At 40.5% G+C, this 25,000-nt stretch overlaps 2 protein-coding genes across 7 annotated transcripts in view; one reads left to right on the top strand and one right to left on the bottom strand.

The window, feature by feature from the left end:
* The window catches only part of NID1 (nidogen 1), a 131,595-nt gene that overhangs the window by 39,229 nt on the left and 67,366 nt on the right, over positions 1–25,000 (top strand). Inside the window, exons 9-13 of the mRNA XM_085853016.1 lie at positions 973–1,107; positions 18,789–18,917; positions 21,723–21,863; positions 23,298–23,423; positions 23,594–23,824. Coding sequence (XP_085709142.1) covers positions 973–1,107; positions 18,789–18,917; positions 21,723–21,863; positions 23,298–23,423; positions 23,594–23,824 — 762 coding nt within the window. The remainder of the gene's footprint in view (positions 1–972; positions 1,108–18,788; positions 18,918–21,722; positions 21,864–23,297; positions 23,424–23,593; positions 23,825–25,000) is intronic.
* Positions 23,984–25,000, bottom strand: part of LOC147014765 (uncharacterized) — a 199,316-nt gene continuing 198,299 nt past the window's right edge. For all 6 annotated transcript variants that reach the window (XR_015050900.1, XR_015050903.1, XR_015050902.1 and 3 more), the window contains one exon: positions 23,984–24,428. The gene's annotated coding sequence lies outside the window, so the exon portion shown is untranslated. The remainder of the gene's footprint in view (positions 24,429–25,000) is intronic.

Genomic DNA, 25,000 nt, shown 5'->3' with positions numbered 1-25,000 from the left:
CAGTGTATCAAATACTTGTTCTCCCCACTGTATATATATATATATATATATATATATATATATATATATATATATATATATATATATATATATATATATATATATATATATATATATATATATATATATATATATATATATCTCTTTAGAATGTTTCTGCAGCTGAATGTACTTCTAAACTAAAGTTTCCCAGGCGGCTTGTCGTGTCACCATCAATCTCCACTCACCATGAAAGCCTCTTTCAATTAAGATGGGATTTTTCTGTTTCAACTGTAGATGCATGAGCTCTTCTGACCTGGCTCAAAACTGTAAGCTGAAGCTAAGTGAACTTGTGTCCTTCGGAAAGCAAATTACAAATGGCCCTTTCAACCACAACTGTTGACATTGAGTTTTGCTTTGATGCTGTTTGATAATTTGCCTGCTCTTGTTTTGGAATGTTTTCTTTTCCTGAATTAATGAGGTAAAAATTAAAAGAAAAGAAAAAAAGATGTAAAGCTCAAAATTGATTTTATTGTGTTGCAGATGAGAATACGTGGAAATGAGCTTAGCCTTCGAAACTACCCCGGGGAAGAATTCTTTTCATAATAGTATTCAATTTGGAGTGGCGTTCTGATTTGTGTAACTGCACAAAACTAACCATTCCCAATTATTTTACTGTGTTCCCCAGTATCTCTTAGGCAAATCTGAAAATGAATTATTTAATGTTTCGCTCACTGTAAAAGTTGACTTCTGACATCTGCTCTGGGAATGGAGAACAAATCTGGGATTGGAGAGTTGAGGAGGTTGGGGTGAATTTCCGGAGGGAAGGAAAAAGGAGATTGTGAGAGGGAGGAAGTTGATAAAAATTATGCCAATTCATTATCTGCTGACAATATATTGAATGTTATTACTCACTCCATGGTTCACTTAAAGCAATCTGTGTGTGTTTTTGTGATGTTGCTGGATAAGCCACATGTGGCGTGTGTGCCATAGATCCTGTGGTGGAAAACCCTTGTTACGATGGATCACATCACTGTGACAGCAATGCCCAATGCCAACCCGGGCAAGGCCAAGCCTATGCCTGTGAATGTGCTGTTGGTTATGCAGGAGATGGGAGAGCTTGTTATGGTAAGAAAACCATTATGAATCACATCTACAATGCACATACACAACCTTATTTGGCTATGCTTTGAGGTTTGATGGGCCACTGGCACACGTGGAAAGTAAGTGACTTTGGTAAACCAATGGTAGGTGCACAAGAGATTGCCAGTGCTGTAACCGCAATTAACACGTATCATCAATCCAAAGAAAGATCATAATGGCCAGGGACGTACCTAGAGTATTCAGCACCCAAGATGGACCGGCACCCCCCCCCCTCCCCACCCCTTCACCCTGCGATGAATAATTTTTAAAATTAAATACACAGAAAACATATCATGTTTGCAAGTAAAATTTCAAGCAGATTACAGAACTGTACTTGTTGTAAGCAAATTGGAAATAAGAATAATGTAGTACATTAAAAATTCAGCAAACAGGTAATACTGCTTGGCATTGATATAACAAAATCACGTCTTCAACCACAGAGAAAACATCACCAGGAAGAATTTTCAAAAAGGTAACAGAAAATCCAATGTCAGGGAATGCCCGGGTGTTTGCACGATGTCATTTCCGTGGAGATGTTTTTCCTGCCCAATAACTGTTTAATGGAGATTAACTTTTCAGAAGGCCTGCCAATACAGTACAGTAATGTAATGAACTTTTCAGAATGAAAGGGTTAATCCATAAAGCTTGTCGAGCTACCATCATGGCCGAGACATGTATGCAAATGAGTTCAAACTGATGTCAAACCAAAGAACGAATTGTGACCTTTCCTACAATGCAAAATGCCCTGGTAACTGATGGAAGATTGCTTCTAATTGGTGGAGAAAGCTGATGAGAAAAAAAAATCATTTCTGGGATCGTATTTTACATTCAGGTGTTCACACAATTTTTGGAATGAGATTCTCCAATGATTATCAGCAGAAATGGTTTGGTACTCACACGGAAAAAAATTGTCAGCTTCGAGCGTGTTTGTCTGCTTTCCCAATCGCCGCTCTGATTTTTAATGCGTCACTCAGCTTTGTATGCATCTTACTCCTGTGTCAGCACTCTCTCAGAACGTTCACTCCAGCCAAGACGCTCACAAACTGATTTTTTTTTTCATTCTGGACGCTCCTGAGCCTCCTTTTCCTCTTCACGAGCCTGTTCTTCTTAGATGTATTTTTTTAATCTTAAAAGTTATAAACTTACAATATAGCTGATAAATTATATTGTTGTAATTTATAAACTTAATTTTGTACACTTAAATTTTGAAATCATTGTAAATAAATTATCAGAATTATCAGGGAAGAATCTTCCCGGCATGGCTGAGGAAACCCCTTCTTCTCCCTCTTGGTTCGTGTGTTCTCCTTCGATCTATCTTTTTAAAATCATATAAGCGACACATCATAATTTAAATTACAGTATATTGTTATAACTTATAAACTTAATTTTGTACACTTAAATTTTGAAATCACAGTATATCACAATCATTACGAAAGAATCTTACCTCCATTCCACGAGAAAACCTTCCATCAAAAGCCTCTGCTGTGCGAGTACACTTTTGAGCTTTCTGAGAATCTGAAGTACACATTTCGTTTTTTTATCTTTGTTAACCATGCATGAGTACCTACGTACCAGTTATGTGAACCTGTGAACCACTGTTTATATTGTCCGCTGCTATCGTGCTTTATATGAGGACTCTAGAGGATAAATAAAAATATAATGATGGTTTTAGTTACAATGATATAACAATGGTTTTAGTTCCGAGTTACTGTTTTTATTATGAGATAAATAATAATATTATAATGTTACTTGCAACTAAAACCATCGTTATATCATCGTACTAGTATTTCAACTCACCCAATCGCACCCACCCGACCCCCTTCCCGAGGTGGACTGCCCCCCCCGTCCCTGCACCCCCTTTAGTACGCAAGTGGTTACGGCCAATATAATGAACAACAAAGCAAAAGGTCCACATGCAACGATCAGAAAAGTCACATGAGAATGATCCTGTCACACATGCTGTGACATTTTGAACTACCAACCCATGAATACCAAGCATTATGATTTAAAATTATAGATTGCTGTAGGAAGGTGTTATGTGCAGTTTAAAACGATTCCACTTCAAGGTTTTTGCAATGGATGGACTGTTCCAGTAATTCACTTTTAAGGCACAGCGTTTTACAAAGTTTCTGGCACACGTGACTATTTCTCTGATCTGATCTCTTGTTTGACTCGATTAAAGCAAAGCGATCAACCCTTCACTTCCGTGGAATAATTTCACGCTATCAAATTAAAGCAAAGCTGTCAACCATGATGGTATGGGCTCAAAGGCCTACTTTTGTACGTGACTATTTCCAGCAAGTGAGAAAGTGGATCCTTTTCAAAAGTTGGAGCATCCTATCTATCTTACTTAGTCTCAATTAAATTTTACTGTTCGCCCCAAATCCACACCCCACCATTCAACAATTAACCCAAGTTGACCCAGGCTAAAAAAAAACAAATAAAAATACCTTTGTAGTGAAAAAGATACCCCTTTATTACCAGACATGTTAGAGTGTCCACTCTGAGTCTGGGAGGTTGGTGGTTTGAACCCCTGCTGAGTTATACCAAAGTCTTCAAAAATGGGATGTGCTGCTTCCTTTCTTGATGCTCAGCATTTAGAGGATAGAGCACAGACAAAAAATACATAGGTTGGTAATCATCGCTCAGGCTTTGATGAGCCTTTGATGGGCTTGATAGCCTCATCCTGTGTCAAAAGTTCCTTGTAAGGGAACTCTTAGTATTATTATTATTATTATTATTTTAAAGGCCCCACTGTTCCTCAAAGCCTACCATTTTTGTCCATCTCTGCTCTTCATACTTTATGCAGAATCAGAGAAGGTTTTTCTCAGATAAGTCGTGAGTGAATTAAAGGATGCGTCCCCACAAAACACACCCAGAATATGTCACTATTAAAATGCTCGTTAGCTGTGGTTGTTTATGGTTTCTTATATTTATTTGACACTTTGCTTATATTATGATGTATCGACACAACATACTAAAAACGAAGCTGTTAGATGTGCATGAGAAGACCAAGAGAGCAGCATTATGGCTTGTACACTGCCTAACTCAAACATTGTCGTCTTTAGCAATGTGATCGCATCACCAACAGAGAAATAAAAGCTGAACACAAAAAGAACTGACATAAGGTAGAGGAAAGATAGACCCGCTGGGCAGAATCCAACAGCAACCAAAGTGAATGTTCAGCATTGTACAAGAGACTGTTAATTGGCTCCCTGCTGGTTCTGCAATTGATTGTAAGGTCCTCCTAATTACTGTTAACGTTCCACACCGTCCTGGCCCTAAGCAGACATCTGAATTGATTGTGCCTGGAGCCGGCATTTCGTGGTTGTCTAATTGTGCTCCCTTGCTTCTTTCTCCCATCAAACCATTCCGCGGCATGTTTGGCACGCTTCCGCACGATGATTCAGCCCCACGTCAAATTATGTCTGTTGTCTTTTTCTATTTTCAGTCTAACTTGTTTAATCCTCCATACGTGTGCAGTTTAAGCAAATGATTTGATCAATATTAGCAAGCTCATTATGAGGCATCCATCATGCAAATCAAATGCATTCATTTTATTCCTTCACTAGTCAGCATGTGATGGAGTGGAATCCTGTCGGGGATTGATTCTTAGCCACAAAAATGTTGGAAACCGTGTGAGCACCACTTGGACCTCCTACCCCCTCCCCCTCCACTCTCCCTCCCCACCATAACTACCACCATCACCACCACCACCATCACCATTCACCCATTTTATATCCTACTAGCTGAAGTACCCAGTGTTGATCAGAGAAATTCATTGCAATATGTGTTGAAATATTTCCTGCATGCCAAGTTGTGTAATGTTGGCCTTATGGTTTAGTTTGAATTTCCAATATTTGGCATTGCAAAATGTGCTTGGACTTGTATTTAAATGCTTCACCTTCGAAGGGTGCCCAGCATGCTGTCCTGGGGGCTGCTTGTCTTGTGCGTCGATCTTCATCCCGAGCCAGTGTCTGCTCTGTAGTCTCAGCTGACCTGGAGGCTGCTTATTTTGCACATTGATCCTCAACCTAAGCCTGTCTGCTCTTGAGTCTCAAATAACTTGTAAACTGCCATTATCTTTGCATCTGATTTATTTCTTCCCATTTGGGGTCTTTATATAATTTTTCTTTTAATTTTTCAATTTTTTTTGTTTTATCCAAACGTACCCCTCGGCCTTCCTCTGGATGAAAGAGGAGGCCATGCAACGTTTGGTTGCATTGGTTCCTGTAGGGTCCGAATGCATAAACGAACAAACAAACTTTCTTCTTGATACATAAGATTAATAAATTATTCATGTACAGCTAGTCATATCCAGAATGTGCTGCACAAATAACTTACTCAATGCATCAGGGAGTTGGTAGACTTCCTATGTTGGGATGGCATGGACATTCCATAGGTTTAATGCAACACAAATCCTCAAAAAAACTCCCAACATACAAACTTATAAACATATATCGTACCTACCAGTCATCTGTAGAGGATTTCACATCCAACAACATTCATTAAACTCTTGGACAACATCGCTGAGTTTCCAGACTAACCAACCCAAAAATAGTCTGATTGTAATTTTTATTATTATTATTATTATTATTATTATTATTATTATTATTATTATTATTATTATTCTTTTCAGTCAGCCCAACTCAAGATTGCCTTAACCTCAGGACTTGGTTTAAACATTAATCTATTGAATTTTACAGTGGGAAGGTCCATGACAACTTAAAATTTTCATTACTTGAAAGAGTTCCGTGTCTGAACACCTATGCATCTGGGAATAAAGGTCCAAGAGGGGTGGGTGGGACGATGCCTGTTAATCAGCTTGTTCGGGGTGGGTCCACGGAGGTTTCGACAACACGATATTTCATAGTGCAAACAAAACAAAATTCTCCAGCATGTAAATACATTTTTTTAAAGTACAGAAAGCAGTAATAAAGAAAAAAAAATTAAATGCAAAAATATGGAGGGATGGTCACAATAAATGATCATGTGGAATCACCCCTCCAGCCTTCTTTGAATAATGGTTGTGCCTGTAAATGACACGAAACATCCCTCTCAATTTGGTGTGTGTGTGTGTGTGTGTGTGTGTGTGTGTGTGTGTGTGTGTGTGTGTGTGTGTGTGTGTATCCGCATCTATATATTTTTGCATTAAAAATGGTTGTCTCTGCACGCGTTTCTCCGATCCATGCGAAAGTTTAAACATAGGGCTTCCCATGGAGCATATTTTATTGCTAACTCTGACATCATAGGTCACATGGTACGGCAAGCCGTATTGGATGAAAGGGAAAAATTTGGACATCATTTTCTCTGAAACTGCTCAATGCAAAAAATAGAAACTTGGCATGTTGCATCAACTCCCCTTGGGGTGTTTAGGGTGATAACGATGACATCTTCAGAGAAGTGGTATTCCAGCTATAATTGGTTGAATTGAAAATCTTATCCAAAAAAATCTGAAACTTCATATATTTGATCTGTGACCCGATGTGAGTGAAGAATTAAATTTATGATGTTCATAACCAATGTCAAGAAACTATGCAACTGAATAGGGTGCATGGACGATACGGTTATGTGGGTCATAATAGTATCATGTTCAGTTTACGATGGTATTTTTGTTCAGAATGAACGTGTGAGGTGAGGCTATGGCTATGCTCTCTACGAGTGCCGTTCTAGTTCTTAAAGTGACACCATGACCTATTTTTTTCAATAATCTAGAACTATCTGTTTTTGTGTGGATAAAACATTTATAAAGTTATGAAACAGAAACGTGACCCCCCCCCCCCTTGTTAATGAGAAACACCTCCATGGATGTAATTGTGCAGTTGTCCTCCAATATGGATGATGTCTTTGTTAGTCAAGCCTGAAGAGGGAGTTAAGCAATAAACTTGACCCATCTTGTTTTACATTTTGCAAAGACATTTGTCAATCAAACTTCTGATAAGGCAAAAATAAAACGAGTTATTATCGGCAGAGCCTTACAAGATGAGTACACATTGCCCTTGCACTGCACAGGGGCTGTGTTCTCAGAAAACACAATGCAGAGCCAATCTGTGCAGAGCTAAGCATTAATTAAATGGGAAAAGGGTCATTACATTCCAGACCCCTTCTCAAACCAATAACAGTACCCATCAGGCCCCCCATTTCACCGATAAAGACAGAACATTTGGACAAATGAGATGGTTATTTCATTCATTATATCATTAAGGTGACCAATTTTTTTTATCGAAATGTGTGTTACAAGTCACACAGCTTGTTTAAATACTATTTTAACATGTTTACATATCAATCTCACTTTACAAAGATCAATCTCATCGTCAATCACACTTTACATATTTACAAAGAGGGACTGAGCCACGAGTGTCGGTCACATGACTCACTCCCCGAGTCGCTCCCCAAGTGTCACATGGATTTGAATTTGGTGCGCAGGCCGTGCAGACCCCCAGCGTGACCCGTGTAATATCCAATCGCCCACTGTGTCGAGTGAAATTTTGGTATTAAAAAAATTAACCCTGCAGTTGCGAAACCGTACAGATAGAACCCATGTAGGGCGAGGGCAAGGTGTATTTCATGCTGTCTGAAATTAACCCCTTGTTCAATGGAAGGGGATTTAAAGTACATTATTTTAATATGTACATATCCATGATCTGGCACAAAGGTCAAGTCTTTTTTGAATCAAAGCACGGCACGTGATTCATCCACACAGGAGTGGACGTAAGACATTGGATAGCCCTGCTCTGAATCGCCATGAGAATCAAATTCACACCAGGGAAGAAAAGCAACAAGGCCTTTACCTACAAAACTGTTTCTATCCATTCTAGAGACTTGGTGTACATGTGATGCAGGAATACCTATGGTAGGTAGGTTTTAAGGAGGCGCTGACAGTCGAGAAGAGATCAATGTGGTTGAACAATCTACACAACAGTCAACATAATGATCGTCCGGAATAAATAAAAAAATTCAATAGAACGAACATCACTTTTAGTTTCCAGTTGCATTTCAACGAACTTAGGAATTTTAATCGCTTCGCATAAAATGGGGGAAAATAGCACAATAAGCAAACCAAGGTCAGTATAAACAGCAAAAATAGACAAACATTCAACACAAAACAACATAATCAATTAAGCACGAGTAGCTGGGTGGGCAAGGCCTTGCTGCAATGATCTTGCAGATGTGAGTTCCATGACTGCTCAGCACATCCCTTGCCCTTCCACCATATCACAAAATCTTCATCCACTTAAGCCAGCTGAAGCGAGGTGGCTCAACTTCGAGCTTTGGAGTTCCTCTTCTTCAGCCAGATTAAATAGTATGTGTGCATAAAGTGTCGGTCGCACTCTGCCTGTAGTTGTTCCATTGACTTTCGGATTGTGATTTTTGCTTTGGATTTTACACTGCACGAAAATCAGTTCGAAGAGGGATCAGAAATGTGCGTGAAGCTGATTGGCTTGTTTGATCCAAGTTTTCAGTAAGGTGTGCTTGTACTTGAAGATTTATAATGCCGTGTGAAGTCTAATGCAGAGAGAAGGCCTGGTTTCTTATTTTCTCCTAGAGTTTGAGAAATAACACGATGACCCAGGGGTGTCGATATTTATGTGTACAGTACAGCGATGTGGTGATGGTATATCACCGTAATGGTTAGGCCCTGTACTTTTCGTACCACCTGGGCAGGGCTGTGGCAATGCGAGCTCGTGTTGCCCTGAAAACTAGCGTGGCATTATTGATGAATTTTCACAACAAAGACCAGTCTGCAAGATTCATCTTCTCATTATACCGAGATTCGACTGAAAAACAGATCAAGAAGAAAGATTCTGGCACAGACGATAAAATGAAAGAGAAACAAGTATATTTTAACTTGGCCCAACCAAAGAAGTTGCCGGGGCAAATTCATTAAGTTACCCTACTTGTTGGCAGTAGCGGCACAAACGACGTCATGTATGGTCATTAATAGTATAATGGTCATCTCACCCCTCTGACGAAGAGGGGAGACATTGTTTGTTTCTTTCCTTCTTTCCTTCTAACAATATACAACCCCAGACCGACCCTTCATTTCTGAGCCAATGTTCTTCAAATTTTGCAAGGTAGTACCTTGGTCCAATACACACCTAAACCCCATTTTATGTTTCATATTTAGGTGCAAAAAAAGCACATTTTGCCTCATCAGTCTTGTGTATTTGAGTCTATGGAGATGGGATTTGAGAGAAAAGGTACTTCAAACAGCCCCGATGCAGGGATGCAGAGGAAATTTCGGATCGGAGGTGTTTTGGAGGTTTTACAGCAGTTAAAGCTCATCAGTCACAAAATTAAGATTTTTGCCTTTCGTTGCCTCTGTATGGCTTTCCCTGCCTCTGTAAAAATCTTGCATTCACTTGCGAATGTCTGCAATTGTAGTTTGGCTCATATGTCGTGTGGACAATTCATTAACAAAAGAAACTAATTTTGCAGTAAAGGTCAAATCTATTTGTTCATGATATTACATTGATGGCAAGAAACCTGAGTATAGAAGTCATAGAAGTGATAATTTTTTATATTTTTTTTAAATGCAGAAGGATGTAGGGATTGTATGCTAAAAAGTATGTAAAGAATTGCTATAAATTATGTAAACCTCAAAACAGTTCTCTTACCTAAAGTAAGAACCTTAACATGTGAGCAATTGACTGGTTTCCCGACCGCATGGATCATCAGCTGGGCACCGTTCTTCCTCAAGTTTTCAATCCTTTCAGCCCAGAACCTCTCCAAGCTGAAGATCCACAACCTTGGTCATGGATCCACACCAGTAGATTACCTACATCAATAGACCCACAACCTCAGTTGTGTCCAGGCAGTTAGTAAACCCATCGATGCAACATCACAAATCAGACTTTACTCGCTCGAGGATTTAATGTATTATCACATTGTTATAACTCCCATCACACGTTCTATTATATGATATTACATTAAATCATATACATCTTACCTTAAATATAACACATCCACCAACAAACATGGCCACCCCACTCACCTCTATATAAAACTGTTGTTCAAATATTCAAACGGTTATTTATAAACTGTTTTTTACCTGCTTCCTCATCTCCTATCAACCACTGAAATGGGTTTAAATGGTTTACATACATATTTTTAATAATGTTATGTATTTATATAAATATTTCGTTGATAATATTTTTACTATTCGCATTGTATTTCACTAATTCTATTTGTTGTCGTTTTATTATCTTAAAGAAAACTTATTTTGATCTGTTAACTGCAGCTCCCTGTGTTAGTTGGTGAACGTCTGACTGTTTTAATCTATTGACAAGTTCAGCGCTGTGCTAGTAAACGTCTGACTAACTGTTTTGATCTATTGACAGGTTCAGTGCTGTGTGTTGTTACTCTCACAGTCCTAATTATTTCACCTGTAACTGTACCATAGAAAAACTTCTTAGGAATATTTCTGTCTTAGAAAGGCATTCGTACAATGTGGAATGGAAAAGCATCTCGTTGATCAAATAATTTGGTGTGAAATTTATTATTATTGATATCATTGCAATAGTCACACACACAGGTTGCAATAGTCTCGCATCCCCTTCAGGGTGAGACATAAGAAGGATGCAACTCTTCATCGAGGGCACAGCCTCCAACCGCACCTTTAAAATGGGACGTGTAGATTTTACATTTCATATTTTAAATTTCCTTGTTTAATATTTTATTTCTTATTTAAATATTAATTTAAAATTTTTATTCCTTATTTAAATAAGGAACCAACCAACGAACATAAATTCTTGAGGAAAATGCCAGGGGCATCAAAAAGGCCCCTTTAATTATATGGTATGTGCCATGTGGCAAACAATAGAAAAGAAGGGAGATTGCACGGCTTGTGGAAAATGCCAGACGATAGAAAATAAGACACATTCAAAAAATCTCGTATGCATGCTGTACTTCCCTTGTGTTCTTCAGATGAACCAAGTAATGCTCTCGAAAAGTTCATACAAAGGGATGCAAATTTTTAAAACAAATTCATCATACACATGCACATTATCTTATGGGTTTTCGTTTTCGAGGTACAAGAAAAAAACTTTACATACTGACAGGTTTTAACCTATATATGTAGGGTGCCGCTTTAGGTGAACTTTGATTATAATGGGATGAAATTGTTGTCATGGAAACCATTGACATGTCGTGGCTAAACATTTGTTCTAATTTTTGCTGATCCAATTCTGTGACCTAATATGCAAAACCTGTTCAAATTTCAAGTTAATAGGATGAAAATTGATGTTATATGACCTTGACCTTTGAACTTTTGACTGCAAAAGCAATATGCTTCTGTTTTGATTGGTGAACCAGTTCAGTGACACAATATGCAAATTATGTTCCACCTTGTAGGGCCGCCCATCCTCCAGGTCAGTGGAGATTGCATATTAGGTGCTGAAAAAAGTATGGTCTGTATATTGCAAGAAGACTCCATAGATGTTTGTGTGGTGTGTATTTCAAGGGGTCTCGATGGTCTAAAGGTCGACAGGTCTAAAGGCTCTAAGGGGTCTAAAGGATCTTAATATGTCTAAATTGTCTTCAGGGGTCTAAAAGATCTAAAGTGCTAAAAGGTACATTCCAATAGTATGTAATTAAGACGTACTCACAGTCCAATAATAAATAGACATACTCACATGGGTCGACCGAAGCTTCATCGTCCACCCGTGTTTTTTTAGTTTTATATGTTTAAAATGTTTTTAGTTTTATATATTTAAAATGTTTTTTAGTTTTATATATTTAAAATGTTTTTTAGTTTTATATATTTAAAATGTTTTTTAGTTTTATATGTTTAACATGTTTTTTTAGTTTTATACGTACTCCCAGAGGAACCCACCCTTTGGGTGTGTCGAGTTTGCACATCACTTGCTGAAAAAGTATCGTCTGTGTTTTGCAAGAACATTATGTTTGTGTGGTCTATGCACAAAAGGTTCAAGATGATCTAAAGGTCTAAAGGGAACGTTCCAATAGTAGTTAAGGTCTAAGGGATCAAAAGGATCTAATCTCTCAAGCATTTATAGAGGGTCTCAAAAGGTCTAAGTGGTCTAAAACTCTAAATGGTCAAGGGTCCAAGCTGTCTAACATGTCTGAAGGGTGTAAAGGGTCTAATTGATATTAAGGTCTCCAAAGGCAGTCAAGTGACTTAAGGAGTGTAAACGTTTAAAACTAAAGGGTCTGTGGACTCCAAAGTTCGAGGGGTCAAAAGGGTATAAAGTCTAAAGGGTGAAGGGGGTCCAAGAGTGTCTAAAGGGTCTTAAAACTTTAAAAGGGTCTGTGTGTTTTTTGGGGGCTTAGGGGGTCTTGAGTCGTCTTAAGGGTATTGGGGGTCTAATGGATCTTAAGGATATTATGGGTCCAAATGGTATTGGGGGTCTTGAGGGTTGTGGGGGGTTCTTGAAAGTCTTAGGCATCTTGGGAATCAAGGGTCTTAGGGGTCTTAAGGGTATTGTGGATCTTTATGGGTCTTACAGAGTCTGAAGATCTTAAAAGATCTTGGAGTCTTAAGGGTCTCAGGAGTCTTAATAATCTTAAGTGTCATATGGGTCTTCAGGGTATTGGGGGCTTGAGGATTTGAAGTGTCTTGGGGTCTTAAAGGTCTTGGGGGTCCTATGTATATTGGGGGTCTTCAGGGGTCTTTTAGGTCTTAGGGGTCTTGAGGGCCTTAGGGATCATGGGGGTCTTGAGGGTCATGCAGATTTTTGGGGTTCTTAATAGTCTTGGGGTTATTTAGAGGTCTTACAGGTGTTTAGGAGCCTTAAGATTGCTAGGGGTCTTCAGGGGCTTCAAGGGCCTTAAGGTTTTAGAGGGTCTTCAAAGTTGGTACTCATTTTACACAGGCAAGTGCTCATTTTCATCACGCAGGCTAGTGCTAACCCATCTGCCTAATTGGTCATCGTTGTTCGTGACAGACAGCCAAAGAAGGGGTCTATAGGGTCTCAAGGGGTCTAAATGTATCGAGGGATGTAAGGGGTCTGAAGGATGTAAATGTGTAACGGCGTCCGAAGGATCTTAAAGGGTCTTCAAATGTCTAAGCGGTCTCAGCAGTTTAAAGGATCGGAAGGTTTAAAAAGTACATTCCAACTACGTAATTAAGAGATTTCGTCACACGACTTCACAGCTTCACGGTCGTAATGAAGAGACATATAGTCATACGGCATCACGGCACCATTAAATAACACCAGGTGGGTTGACACAACCTGTCATCCTTCCGAGGTTAGGCAAAATGAGTACCAACTTACTGGGAAGAATAAGTCATTCAAGTACGTTGCGTCGGAGTGGCGACCCGCCCAGGATTGTGTTCCCGAGCCAACGGAAAACTGCCTTGGTAGCCTGTGCGTCTGCGGATGCGAAATGAGTGGCTCTCCTTCTCTGTCAGTCATCGTGATTGTAAAGTGCATCTAAAAAAAAAATCATTTAAATTCTGTTTGTCGTGGATACAGTAAAGTGTATAAAAATATGTAAATATTTCAACGTTAAGTGTTGGTATTGGAGATGGTAAGTGTATATCAATAAATACTTAATCTAAGGTGTATGTCCGTTGTGGAAATGATAACATCAGATCAAGAATCATACTCTCTGCAGAGCGTCAAGGTCAAAAACAGTTTCTATGGCTGGGGTTGCAATCCTGGAAAGGTCACCCCTCCAACATGATGCCGCGATAACTCACCTACTCTCAGTGAAGGACACCGTAGGATCTTTTCCGTCCACCAGCTAATTTCCGCAGACAGGACGCCGGAGCTAGTGAAATGTATACAAATAAATAAATAATTCAAAGTTTGTGTTGGTATCAGTGCTGGTAATGTGTATACTAATTAATAATTTAAAATTGTCTTTTGGTGGTGAAGATGGTTAAGTGAATAAGGATTCCACGTGATTCCCCGTGAAACGTACCTGTCGTCCTGCGAGGACTTGTCTGTGCCTTTCTCTTATTGGTTGTCATCTCCATTTGTGGGTTTCAAAAGGCGGAAGGGAATCCTCCCAGGATTTAAAGTATCCACATCTGTGTTGGCAAGGGATCACATCCATCCATCCACTGGGACCATACTCTGTGCAGAGCGTTGGTGCTGCTGAAGCAGACTCCTTGGCTATTGGACACAATCCTGGACGGGTCGCCACTCCGACACAGGGTACCAGCAAGCTGGCACTCATTTTGCTGACCTCGGAAGGATCACAGGCAGAGTCAACCCCACCTGGTATTAATTCAACAGCCAAGGGGAGTTTGAACTCAGGATCATAGGATCTCAAGCCCACCACCCTAACCATTGAGCCAACATCAGCCATAAGGGATCACAATTCATGCACCAAGTTGTGAAGTTTTGTTGTTTTCAAAGTTTTGTTCTGAGGACTCTTTTCAGGATCAAAACTGAGCCCCAGACAACTTCCAACTGCAGTTCGTTGATAATAATATTCTCTTGGATGGTTTTTAAGATCTCCGTAAGGTTCTTCTTTATCGATTGGTTGTTCCAACGATCAATGGCACCGATGTCAGTGCTCTTCAGCTTCCAAATTCTCTTTACATAATTTTTTAGATTCTGGTGTAATACTTGATCATTTTCCTGATTTCCACACTATTTGGACCAAAGTTGCTGGAAGTCGCTAGCCCTCAATTAGCAATGCTGTCATTTTCCTTTTTTGTACCCAAGTACGATATTCTTCGTTTTTGTTTTCTATGAATCAGTGGCATCCAAGATCTGCCGATGGCATTCAAAGCCAACTCCGCGCATGGCTGACTGATTTCCTCTCCTCTTGTGCCCAATGTGTGGCTCTTAATGGAATCCTTTCAACTCCTCTCCCTGTCAGGGCTGGAGTGCCCCAAGGCGGTGTTCTGGGCCGAGTCCGATTCCTGATCTTCATCAATGATCTCTCTGAATCTCTGGAAAAATCCTCTTTATCTATTTGCTGATGACTCCACCTTATGCCGTGACATCCCTCATCCTTCAGACTGACAGAATGCAGCCTCTTCCCTCTCTTCAGACCTTCAAAATAAATCACAAGCTGGTCAAAGACTTGGAATATGTGCTTCAATCACGACAGATCTCACACTCTCACTATCTCTCTCCAAAAGGACCATCTGACAAACCCTCCTGTCTACTTTCTTAACAATTCTCTTGAGGAAGTTCAGTCACTCAAACTCCTGGGTCTCACTATCAGCCGTGATCTTTCTTTCTTGGGCAAACCATATTTCAACATTGGCCTCCAAAGCCAGACACCGACTGGGCATCCCCCGTCATACAAAGTCCTTCCTTGGCACACCTGAACTCCTGCCCACCGACAAGGCCTTCATCGCCAGCTTGATGGAGTACTGCTCTCCCCTCTGGGTGTGGTGTGTGTACATCCTGATTCGTTCATTGTGTTGGCTCTTCCACGAGCCTTGACTATGTATACAAAAGAAATGGGATCATCAGGTTATATGTAAGCGTTACTTCTTTGTTTTCAGTGATTGCTTTGGTTCACGTTTCCATGAATTTTCTGGATGTGAATTGAAGTTTTTGTAGATGTGCCATTGGATTACTCTACATACATTGTTATGCCTTTGTGTGTACACCTGCTCTGAGATGAGTTCTTTTTGACATCCTGATAGGCGGTGACTCGTACTTTCTGTTTCTATCTTGCGAAACACACACCTGTCTGACTCAGTCCCGCCATTTTATTAAAACCATTGGTCTTGGGCATTTATAATGATTCATTCTCCATCCCAGCTCTTTTGTCGTTCTCACAGTTGTTGGTATATATTTGTTGATGTTTCGCTTTGTATTTTCCTTTTATCCTTTTTGCAATTATTGGGGCTGTATATGCTGCTGTTTTGTTTCATGTGTGACATCTTCTATTCAGACCTCTTTGGGAAGTTTTTTGCAAGGTGGGTTAGGCATACCTTCTCTTGCTTGCTGTCTTCGTGTTTGCATACAAATTTGATGCGGTGGTCTGATTAACTTTTCACGTACTCAGCTAATCCTACAGAAGTCATTCTGTGCATTTGGTTGAGTTCTATCAGGCCGCTACCTCCTCCTCATCCCGGCAGAATCATTCTTGGGATGCACGGATTTTTGTAGAACATTGTGTGGATCGTGAGGAGGTTCTTTGTTTTGATATCTTGTTTGTTGATTTTTTTTATGATTGTGATCAGTTTATTATTCCGGAGCTGTACTGGAATGCTGGTACTGCAAGTTGGTTGACGGCTTTGTTTCTCTTTCTTGGAGAGAGGTGTGTTTTTAAGATCAGCTACGTCCTATGCAGTTATTCTTTAGTAATTGTTTGGCACATTTGTTTGTGACATTTGGCAGCGCTTTTCCACTCCGAGGTATTTGTATGATGCTTCGTTTTCGAGCTCCTGTATTGTGCTTCTGTCAATGTTTATGTTGTCTGTTTTGCTAGTTTACCTGCTACGAATGTGCACTTGCCATATTTATCTCGGCCAAATTTCCACACTCGGTGTTGTATTATGGTTAGAGCAGCTGCTGTGAGTCTGAGAGGTCGGTGGTTTGAACCCCACCCCAGCTGAGTCATACCAAATATTTCAAACCATATGTTGACAACCATTGCATAAGGCTTTATGGGCCTAAGGGTATCTTCCTGCATTGACGTGCCTTATAAGGGAATATATATATATATATATATATATATATATATATATATATATATATATATATATATATATATATATATTCTACAAATAAATAAATAATTCAAAGTAGGTTGCTGGTAGTGGAGATGGTGAAGTATATATATATATATATAATGGTTCCTGAAAGCATGTGCAATCTTGTACTAATCTCTCCTGTAAAGGTTTTTAAATTTTTTAACAAAATTTTTTTTTTTTAAATTCAAATTTGGCTCCAATCCTAAAATAATTTCACTTGTTTCATGTCCAGATGTTGTTGCATACAAATGTCAAATACGAAAAGAAATGTGTCCAGTCATTTTCGCGTATAGCCTCCAGACAAACGTATAGAACCCAAAATAGAAGCCCCCAGCCAGGCTGACACCCGGTGGGGGGTGAACAAGCGAGTGTGGAGGTGACAGTTTCTGGAAATCGCACTTTCCAGATGAAATTAAAATAGATTACCACAGGTGGGTGTGACAATATATGAAGGAGAAATTACCATTTTTACCTCTGCCACCGAAGGTGGAAGGAGGTTGTTTTCACCCCTTTCTGTCCGTTTGTTAATTTCCGGAATCCTTCAGATTTCGGCAATTATGTTGGTCGGTTGTGTGTGTCATTCTTTGTGTCTGTCTGTATGTGTGTTTGTTTGTGTGTTTGTTTACCCTGTAGCAGCCACACCGTTTCAGCGATCATGACCAAACTGGGTACAGACGTCGGCCATGGTCCAACTTAGACACTTATCGTTTTTGGTGAATCTCGGTCAGAGGTCAAGGTCAAGGTCACCAAAAAACCGAATTCTTATTTTCGCAATAACGTCCGCTAAAATGGTCGTATCGACTTCAAAACAAGTCCAAAATGTGCATCTTCCAATTCTGCATCCAACCACATGTCTCATTGGGGTGTCACACCAACACCCTTCTTAGCGGTCGGGGGTCAAATGTTAGGGGGGTCGGGTCAAAACTTTCAAATTACGATAAAAACGCCATTTCAAGTCCGATTGACTTCCAAGTTATGATCATGACCAAACTAAGTGCTATAACTCATTAAACAGTAACACTATCGACTTATAAGAACCAAATTGATTTCCAGGTTTTTGTTTTTTCAGAGATCATGGAGATATGACAAAGTTATTCCAGCAATTCCTTGCTCAACGAGCAATTTCATTTGTTTGTTTGTGTGCAGGACATCTCAAAATGTTGTGGACGGATCCGGATGAAACTTGGTGGACATGTTGGGTGTGTGATAAGGAAGAATTAATTCCATGTTGGTGAAGATCCGGATCCAGATCTGACAATTTTTTAAGTGATTCTTCACCATTGAGATATAGGGCTAAAGATGATATATAGCACGATATCTAAAAAATTTTTGGACGGATTCGGATGAAACATGGTGGACCAATTTGGTGTGTGGCAAGGAAGAATTGCTTTGATTTTGGTGAAGATCCCAATCTGGATTTGGATACGATAATTTTTTTTTTAAAGTGATTCTTCATCATTGAGAGATAGGGCTAAAGATGATATCTAGTATGATATTTAGAAAATGCATTGGGCCCAATATGTTCTCGTGAACATTGCGTGGTGGAGGTATGCGCTCTACCGAGTGCCCTTCTCGTTTTTTTTGTTTTTTTTGTATTACCACACTAACACCAAAGCATGCAGATAAACTCACAGTCAGACTCTTCAATCCATGTTTGAATCAAACCATTTGTTGTTTCTGATACCATTGGAAATCAGGCAGAGTGCCTTAGGATAGATTGAGCCTGCCACCCGACCTGCCCTCCAGCGAAACATTCCTTATATGGGGTATTTCAAAAACATTAGGCCACCATAAACGTAACAACAACTCCAGTACCAACTACCTTTTTCCTTGAGACATCATCTTGATGGACCCATAATCCCTTTGACAAAAATTGCTGGAATATTCCATTGGATGCACCCTGAAGCTGGGTTTGCGTATGACTGGTACTTCGCAAGTTCTCGGAGACTCGACCAAAATGTTACCGACACGCGTCTTCTTTCTGGGAGACACCACTCTGCATGTCGAGTAATCAGTTGTTGTGTGGATGCAGATCGGGACGAGTGTGGCGAAAGAGCAGACACTTGTGGTGCGTATGCGCACTGTGTCAACATGCTGGGGACGTTCCGGTGTGAGTGCCATGAGGGATATCACTTTGCAGTGGATGGACAGAGCTGCATACGTACGTTTGTTTTTACTTCCTGTGTGTTTAGACTACGACGCAACACAATCGTGCCTTTTGAACCAAAAACTATTCCAAACCTGCAACTGAGTACTGCACTTTCCAACGTATACTCACCATGCTCCACTCTACAATTCACACTCACTATGCTGCACTCTACAATTCACACTCACCATGGTCCACTCTACATTACACACTCATCGTGATGAAATCTACAATTCACACTCATCATGGTACACTCTACATTACACACTCATCGTGATGGACGCTATAATTCACACTCACCATGGTCCACTCTACATTACACACTCATCGTGATGAACTCTACAATTCACAATCACCATGGTCCACTCTACATTACACACTCATCGTGATGGACGCTATAATTCACACTTACCATGGTCCACTCTACATTACACACTCACCATGCTCCACTCTGCATTACACACTCTCTGTGCTCCACTCCACATTACACACTCACCATGTTATAGACTACAATTCACACTCACCATGTTCCACTCGACATTACACACTCACCATGCTCCACACAACATTTCACACGCTCCATTCTGCTTTGTATATTTCACACTCATTATTCTGCACTGTACATTTCACACTCATTATTCTGCACTGTACATTTCACACTCACCATTCTGTACTGTACATTTCACACTCACCGTACTGAACACTATAATTTACATTCACAGCCATGAACTCGACAATTCACACTCACCATGGTGCACTCTACATTACACAGTTTCCCTGATGAGCTCTACAATTCACACTCACCATGGTCCACTCTACATTACACACTCATCGTGATGAACTCTACAATTCACACTCACCATGGTCCACTCTACATTACACACTCGTCGTGATGAATGCTGTAATTCACACTCACCATAGTCCACTCTACATTACACACTCATCGTGATGAAAGCTGTAATTCACACTCACCATGGTGCACTCTACATTACACACTCATCGTGATGAACGCTATAATTCACACTCACCATGGTACACTCTACATTACACACTCATCGTGATGAACTCTACAATTCACACTCACCATGGTCCACTCTACATTACACACTCATCGTGATGAACTCTACAATTCACACACACCATGGTCCACTCGACATTACACACTCATCGTGATGAATGCTGTAATTCACACTCACCATGCTCCACTCTACATTACACTCATCGTGATGAACGCTATAATTCACACTCACCATGGTCCAATCTACATTACACACTCATCGTGATGAATGCTGTAATTCACACTCACCATGGTCCACTCTACATTACACACTCATCATGATGAATGTTGTAATTCACACTCACCATGGTACACTCTACATTACACACTCATTGTGATGAACTCTACAATTCACACTCACCATGGTCCACTCTACATTACACACTCATCGTGATGAATGCTGTAATTCACACTCACCATGGTACACTCGAGATTACACACTCATCGTGATGAACTCTACATTACACACTCACCATGGTCCACTCTACATTACACACTCATCGTGATGAATGCTGTAATTCACACTCACCATGGTCCACTCTACATTACACACTCACCATGGTCCACTCTACATTACACACTCATCATGACGAATGCTGTAATTCACACTCACCATGGTCCACTCTACATTACACACTCATCATGATGAATGCTGTAATTCACACTCACCATGGTCCACTCTACATTACACACTCATCATGATGAATGTTGTAATTCACACTCACCATGGTACACTCTACATTACACACTCATTGTGATGAACTCTACAATTCACACTCACCATGGTCCACTCTACATTACACACTCATCGTGATTAATGCTGTAATTCACACTCACCATGGTACACTCGACATTACACACTCATTGTGATGAACTCTACAATTCACACTCACCATGGTCCACTCTACATTACACACTCATCGTGATGAATGCTGTAATTCACACTCACCATGGTACACTCTACATTACACACTCATCGTGATGAACTCTACAATTCACACTCACCATGGTCCACTCTACATTACACACTCACAGTGATGAACTCTACATTACACACTCACCATGGTCCACTCTACATTACACACTCACCGTGATGAACTCTACATTACACACTCATCGTGATGAATGCTGTAATTCACACTCACCATGGTCCACTCTACATTACACACTCACCATGGTCCACTCTACATTACACACTCATCATGATGAATGCTGTAATTCACACTCACAATGGTCCACTCTACATTACACACTCACCATGGTCCACTCTACATTACACACTCATCGTGATGAATGCTGTAATTCACACTCACAATGGTCCACTCTACATTACACACTCACCATGGTCCACTCTACATTACACACTCACCATGGTCCACTCTACATTACACACTCACCATGGTCCACTCTACATTACACTCACCATGGTCCACTCTACATTACACACTCACCATGGTCCACTCTACATTACACACTCACCTTGGTCCACTCTACATTACACTCACCATGGTCCACTCTACATTACACACTCACCATGGTCCACTCTACATTACACACTCACCATGGTCCACTCTACATTACACACTCACCATGGTCCACTCTACATTACACACTCACCATGGTCCACTCTACATTACACACTCACCATGGTCCACTCTACATTACACACTCATCGTGATGAACTCTATAATTCAGACCCTTTTCTTCTGTACACAATTACAATGCTGCTTTTTAAAATTCACACTCACTGTGCTGTTCCCTAGCACACACACCTGTCAACCCGTGTGACACACCGACACACGGATGCGACTATTCCGAGCGTGCGCACTGTGTTCCCACTGGACCCTCAACACATCGCTGCGAGTGTCTTCCTGGCTTCACGGGGAATGGACACGTATGCTCAGGTAGGACCCCATAGGGTCTGCTCGCAAAAGCCTTTCAGAATTCCTGTATGTACATTCCTTATGTTACTTCGCTTCACTTCGTTTATGTCTACCTCATCATGTTATACTGCAGAGTCAGAAGCGAATTTCCTTTCTTTCCTCATTCGCTTTCTTCACCATTATTTCTTTAACAATCTCTTTCATCCTCATCCTGTTGTTGTTGTTGTTGTTGTTGTTGTTGTTGTTGTTGTTGTTGTTGTTGTTGTTGTTGTTGTTGTTGTTGTTGTTGTTGTTGTTGTTGTTGTTGTTGTTAGTATCATTGTTTTGTACTGTATATCAGTTTCCTAATTTCTCATGTATACTCATATCTTGGTTAAGCCTGGTGTTCGCTTAGCGGTTAGGGTGGCTCGCTTGGGATCTTAGGGTCCTAAGTTTGAGCCCTGGTGGCAGCTGAATTAACACCAGGTGGGGTTGACTCAGTCCATCATCCTTCTGAGGTTGGCAAAATGAGTACCAGTGTACTGTTATAGGGACACAGCATTAGTGGCACAGCCGTGCCCCAACAAAATGATAGCTACCCGGCAGCCAAGCTGCTATATGCAAGAAGATGTTATCTTGGTTGGTTTTAAGTGTGTGTGTGTGTGTGTGTGTGTGTGTGTGTGTGTGTGTGTGTGTGTGTGTGTGTGTGTGTATGTTGTTAGGTCTGGCCTTCTTGGGACTACGGTGCAGTAATTGGTCTTTATTTTGGTCACCAGTAAAGTTGTTATGGATGTTCGAGTTTGGAGTTGCTTGATCACCCCGGCCTTAAATTATAGTGGCTTAATTTTTTTTTTCTCTCTGTCTCTCTCTCTCTCTCTCTACAAAAGCGAGGCTCATGGAAGCACAAGGTTAAATTGACATTGGTGTAGCGGGTTAACAATTAGGCACAATCAGCAAGGGAATAAACGAACAGGAAAAAAAGAGAGAGAAGGAGAAGGGGAAGGAACACTGAAACCAGCAAGTAAGAGGTTTGGGTTGGGAAGGGTTAATGGTGGTAATAAAGATCATGGGTAAGGATGGGGGGGTTATTATTTCGCAAAACAAAATGACATAAAATAATTCTTCAACGATTTGTGAAGGAAATAATTAATTAACACTCATATTTGATTTAACAGGGGGTAAGTGGGTCTGCCAGCCAAACTGTGTACATCCTGTACTTGCCATGAGGCTTGTTGTGAATCTCACCTGAATAAAGCTTAAGTAAGTCTAAGCTCTTTTGGCGTTGTTTTCTTCTTCAGTAACCTCAATCTAGCTCTCCTTCCCTGCAATCATCAACACATCTTGTTTGGTCTCAGGTCTTCGCAAATGACTCTTCTCTTCCCAATTGGCTCGCATGACGTCGTCCTCCTCACCCACATAATCACCTCGCTTTGCTTGCCACACCCAGTTGTCCCATATTCGATGGTTGCGTGGTAGATATCGACGAGTGTCGGAGCAGCCGCTGTGACCCCCACGCAACCTGTTACAACAGCCCCGGGTCATTCAGCTGCCGCTGCAACCCAGGCTACCACGGTGATGGGTTCCAATGCATCCCATTACAGGGTACGCTTTTTTGATACTAGGCTCACACGGTCCATGTGTAATGGTGTTGGTTTCTTATGATAATGTTGGCATTTTGACAAACAAAGCTGAAATGTCCGTCATTCTTGTAATACAAAGTCTGTGGGTCCACCGTCAGGTATTGATACATTGTATTTACAAACTTATTCCAGGGCATGAGGGTCACGAGAAGAGCAAGTGTGAGCAATGGAGAGACAGCATGCTGGCGGCATCATCCCAACATGGGTCACGGCCATCTCCATCGTTCTACCTCCCGCAGTGTGAGACCGACGGGACTTTCTCCCCTGTGCAGTGCCACAGTGATGCCGGGTACTGCTGGTGTGTCAATGAGGATGGCTCGGAGATCCCGGGGACTCGAAGCCCCCATGGCACCGAGCCCCCGTGTGAGTATATCCTTTTACTCCATTGTGTTATTTGTTTTATCCTGGGCCATTTAAGCGGAATGGATGCAAAAAATGGTAAATAGAGAGTGATCCGGCAACTATAAAGAGTGAAAGAAAAATGTGAGCTGAAACTTTGACAATGAAATAATATTGGCACCTCACGCTTTTCCCATCATGCCAAGTGCTCGGGCCATAATGCTCTACAATCCACTTGTGTATGGAAATCTCTTACAGCAGACAACTCTCGGATTTCAACACACCTTGTAAGAGGTTTATTGAAGAGGAAACAAGCTACACAAAGGCATTTCTAATGCCTGTTTTTTGGGGTTTTTTTTTTTTCAAAAAAAAAAAACTCACATTGCCAGCCGCTCATAAATGAAGGATTTTCTGAATCGGTCCACGATTGCACTGAAAACAGTCGGTCAAATCTTGTAGTTGATTTCCAGATGAAAATGTAGGAATATAAACACTTAAATTATTCAAACAACATTACAAGCATTTGTTTACAAAATATTGTGTGGTTGGGTGTGTAACAAGGACGAATTGATTGAATGTTGGTGAAGATCCGGATCCAGATACCATGATTTTTTAAGAGATTCTTCACCTTTGAGAGATAGGGCAAAAACAATATGTCACACGATATCTCAAAAAGTTGTGGACAGATTATGACAAAGCTTGGTGGATGAGTTGGGTGTGTGAAAAGGATGAATTGATTCGAATTAGGTGAACATCCGGATCCGGACACGAGAGTTAAAAAAATAATTTTTAACTCATTCTTCACCATTGAGAGATGCGGTCAAGAATAATAAATAGCACAATATTTCAAAAAGTTATGTATGGATTATTACAAAACTTGGTACATGAGTTGGGTATGTGACAAGAACAAGCCGATTCGATTTTGGTGTGTGACAAGGACGAAAGGCCGGATCTGCATCCGGACCAATCAGTGGGATGCAAAACATAAACTCTTCAGCCTGACGGAGGTACGCGCTCTACCGAGTACCGTTCTAGTTTGTTCATGCAATAGTTAAACTATTTTATTGACAAAATCCGTGCAATCAGAAGCTGAGTCTCCAGCTGACCATCAAAGCGTCAGTGTCCAACAACAGGATAAGTGCAGCTTCAAACACCCCATCATTACCACGATGAGAATTTGTCATGAATCAAATTTCGGAA

Source organism: Eptatretus burgeri, chromosome 13 (assembly GCF_056783735.1).
Source record: "Eptatretus burgeri isolate ZD-2024b chromosome 13, Ebu_testis_v1, whole genome shotgun sequence".
Classification (NCBI taxonomy): domain Eukaryota; kingdom Metazoa; phylum Chordata; class Myxini; order Myxiniformes; family Myxinidae; genus Eptatretus; species Eptatretus burgeri.
This window is presented reverse-complemented; position numbering and strand designations above follow the sequence as displayed.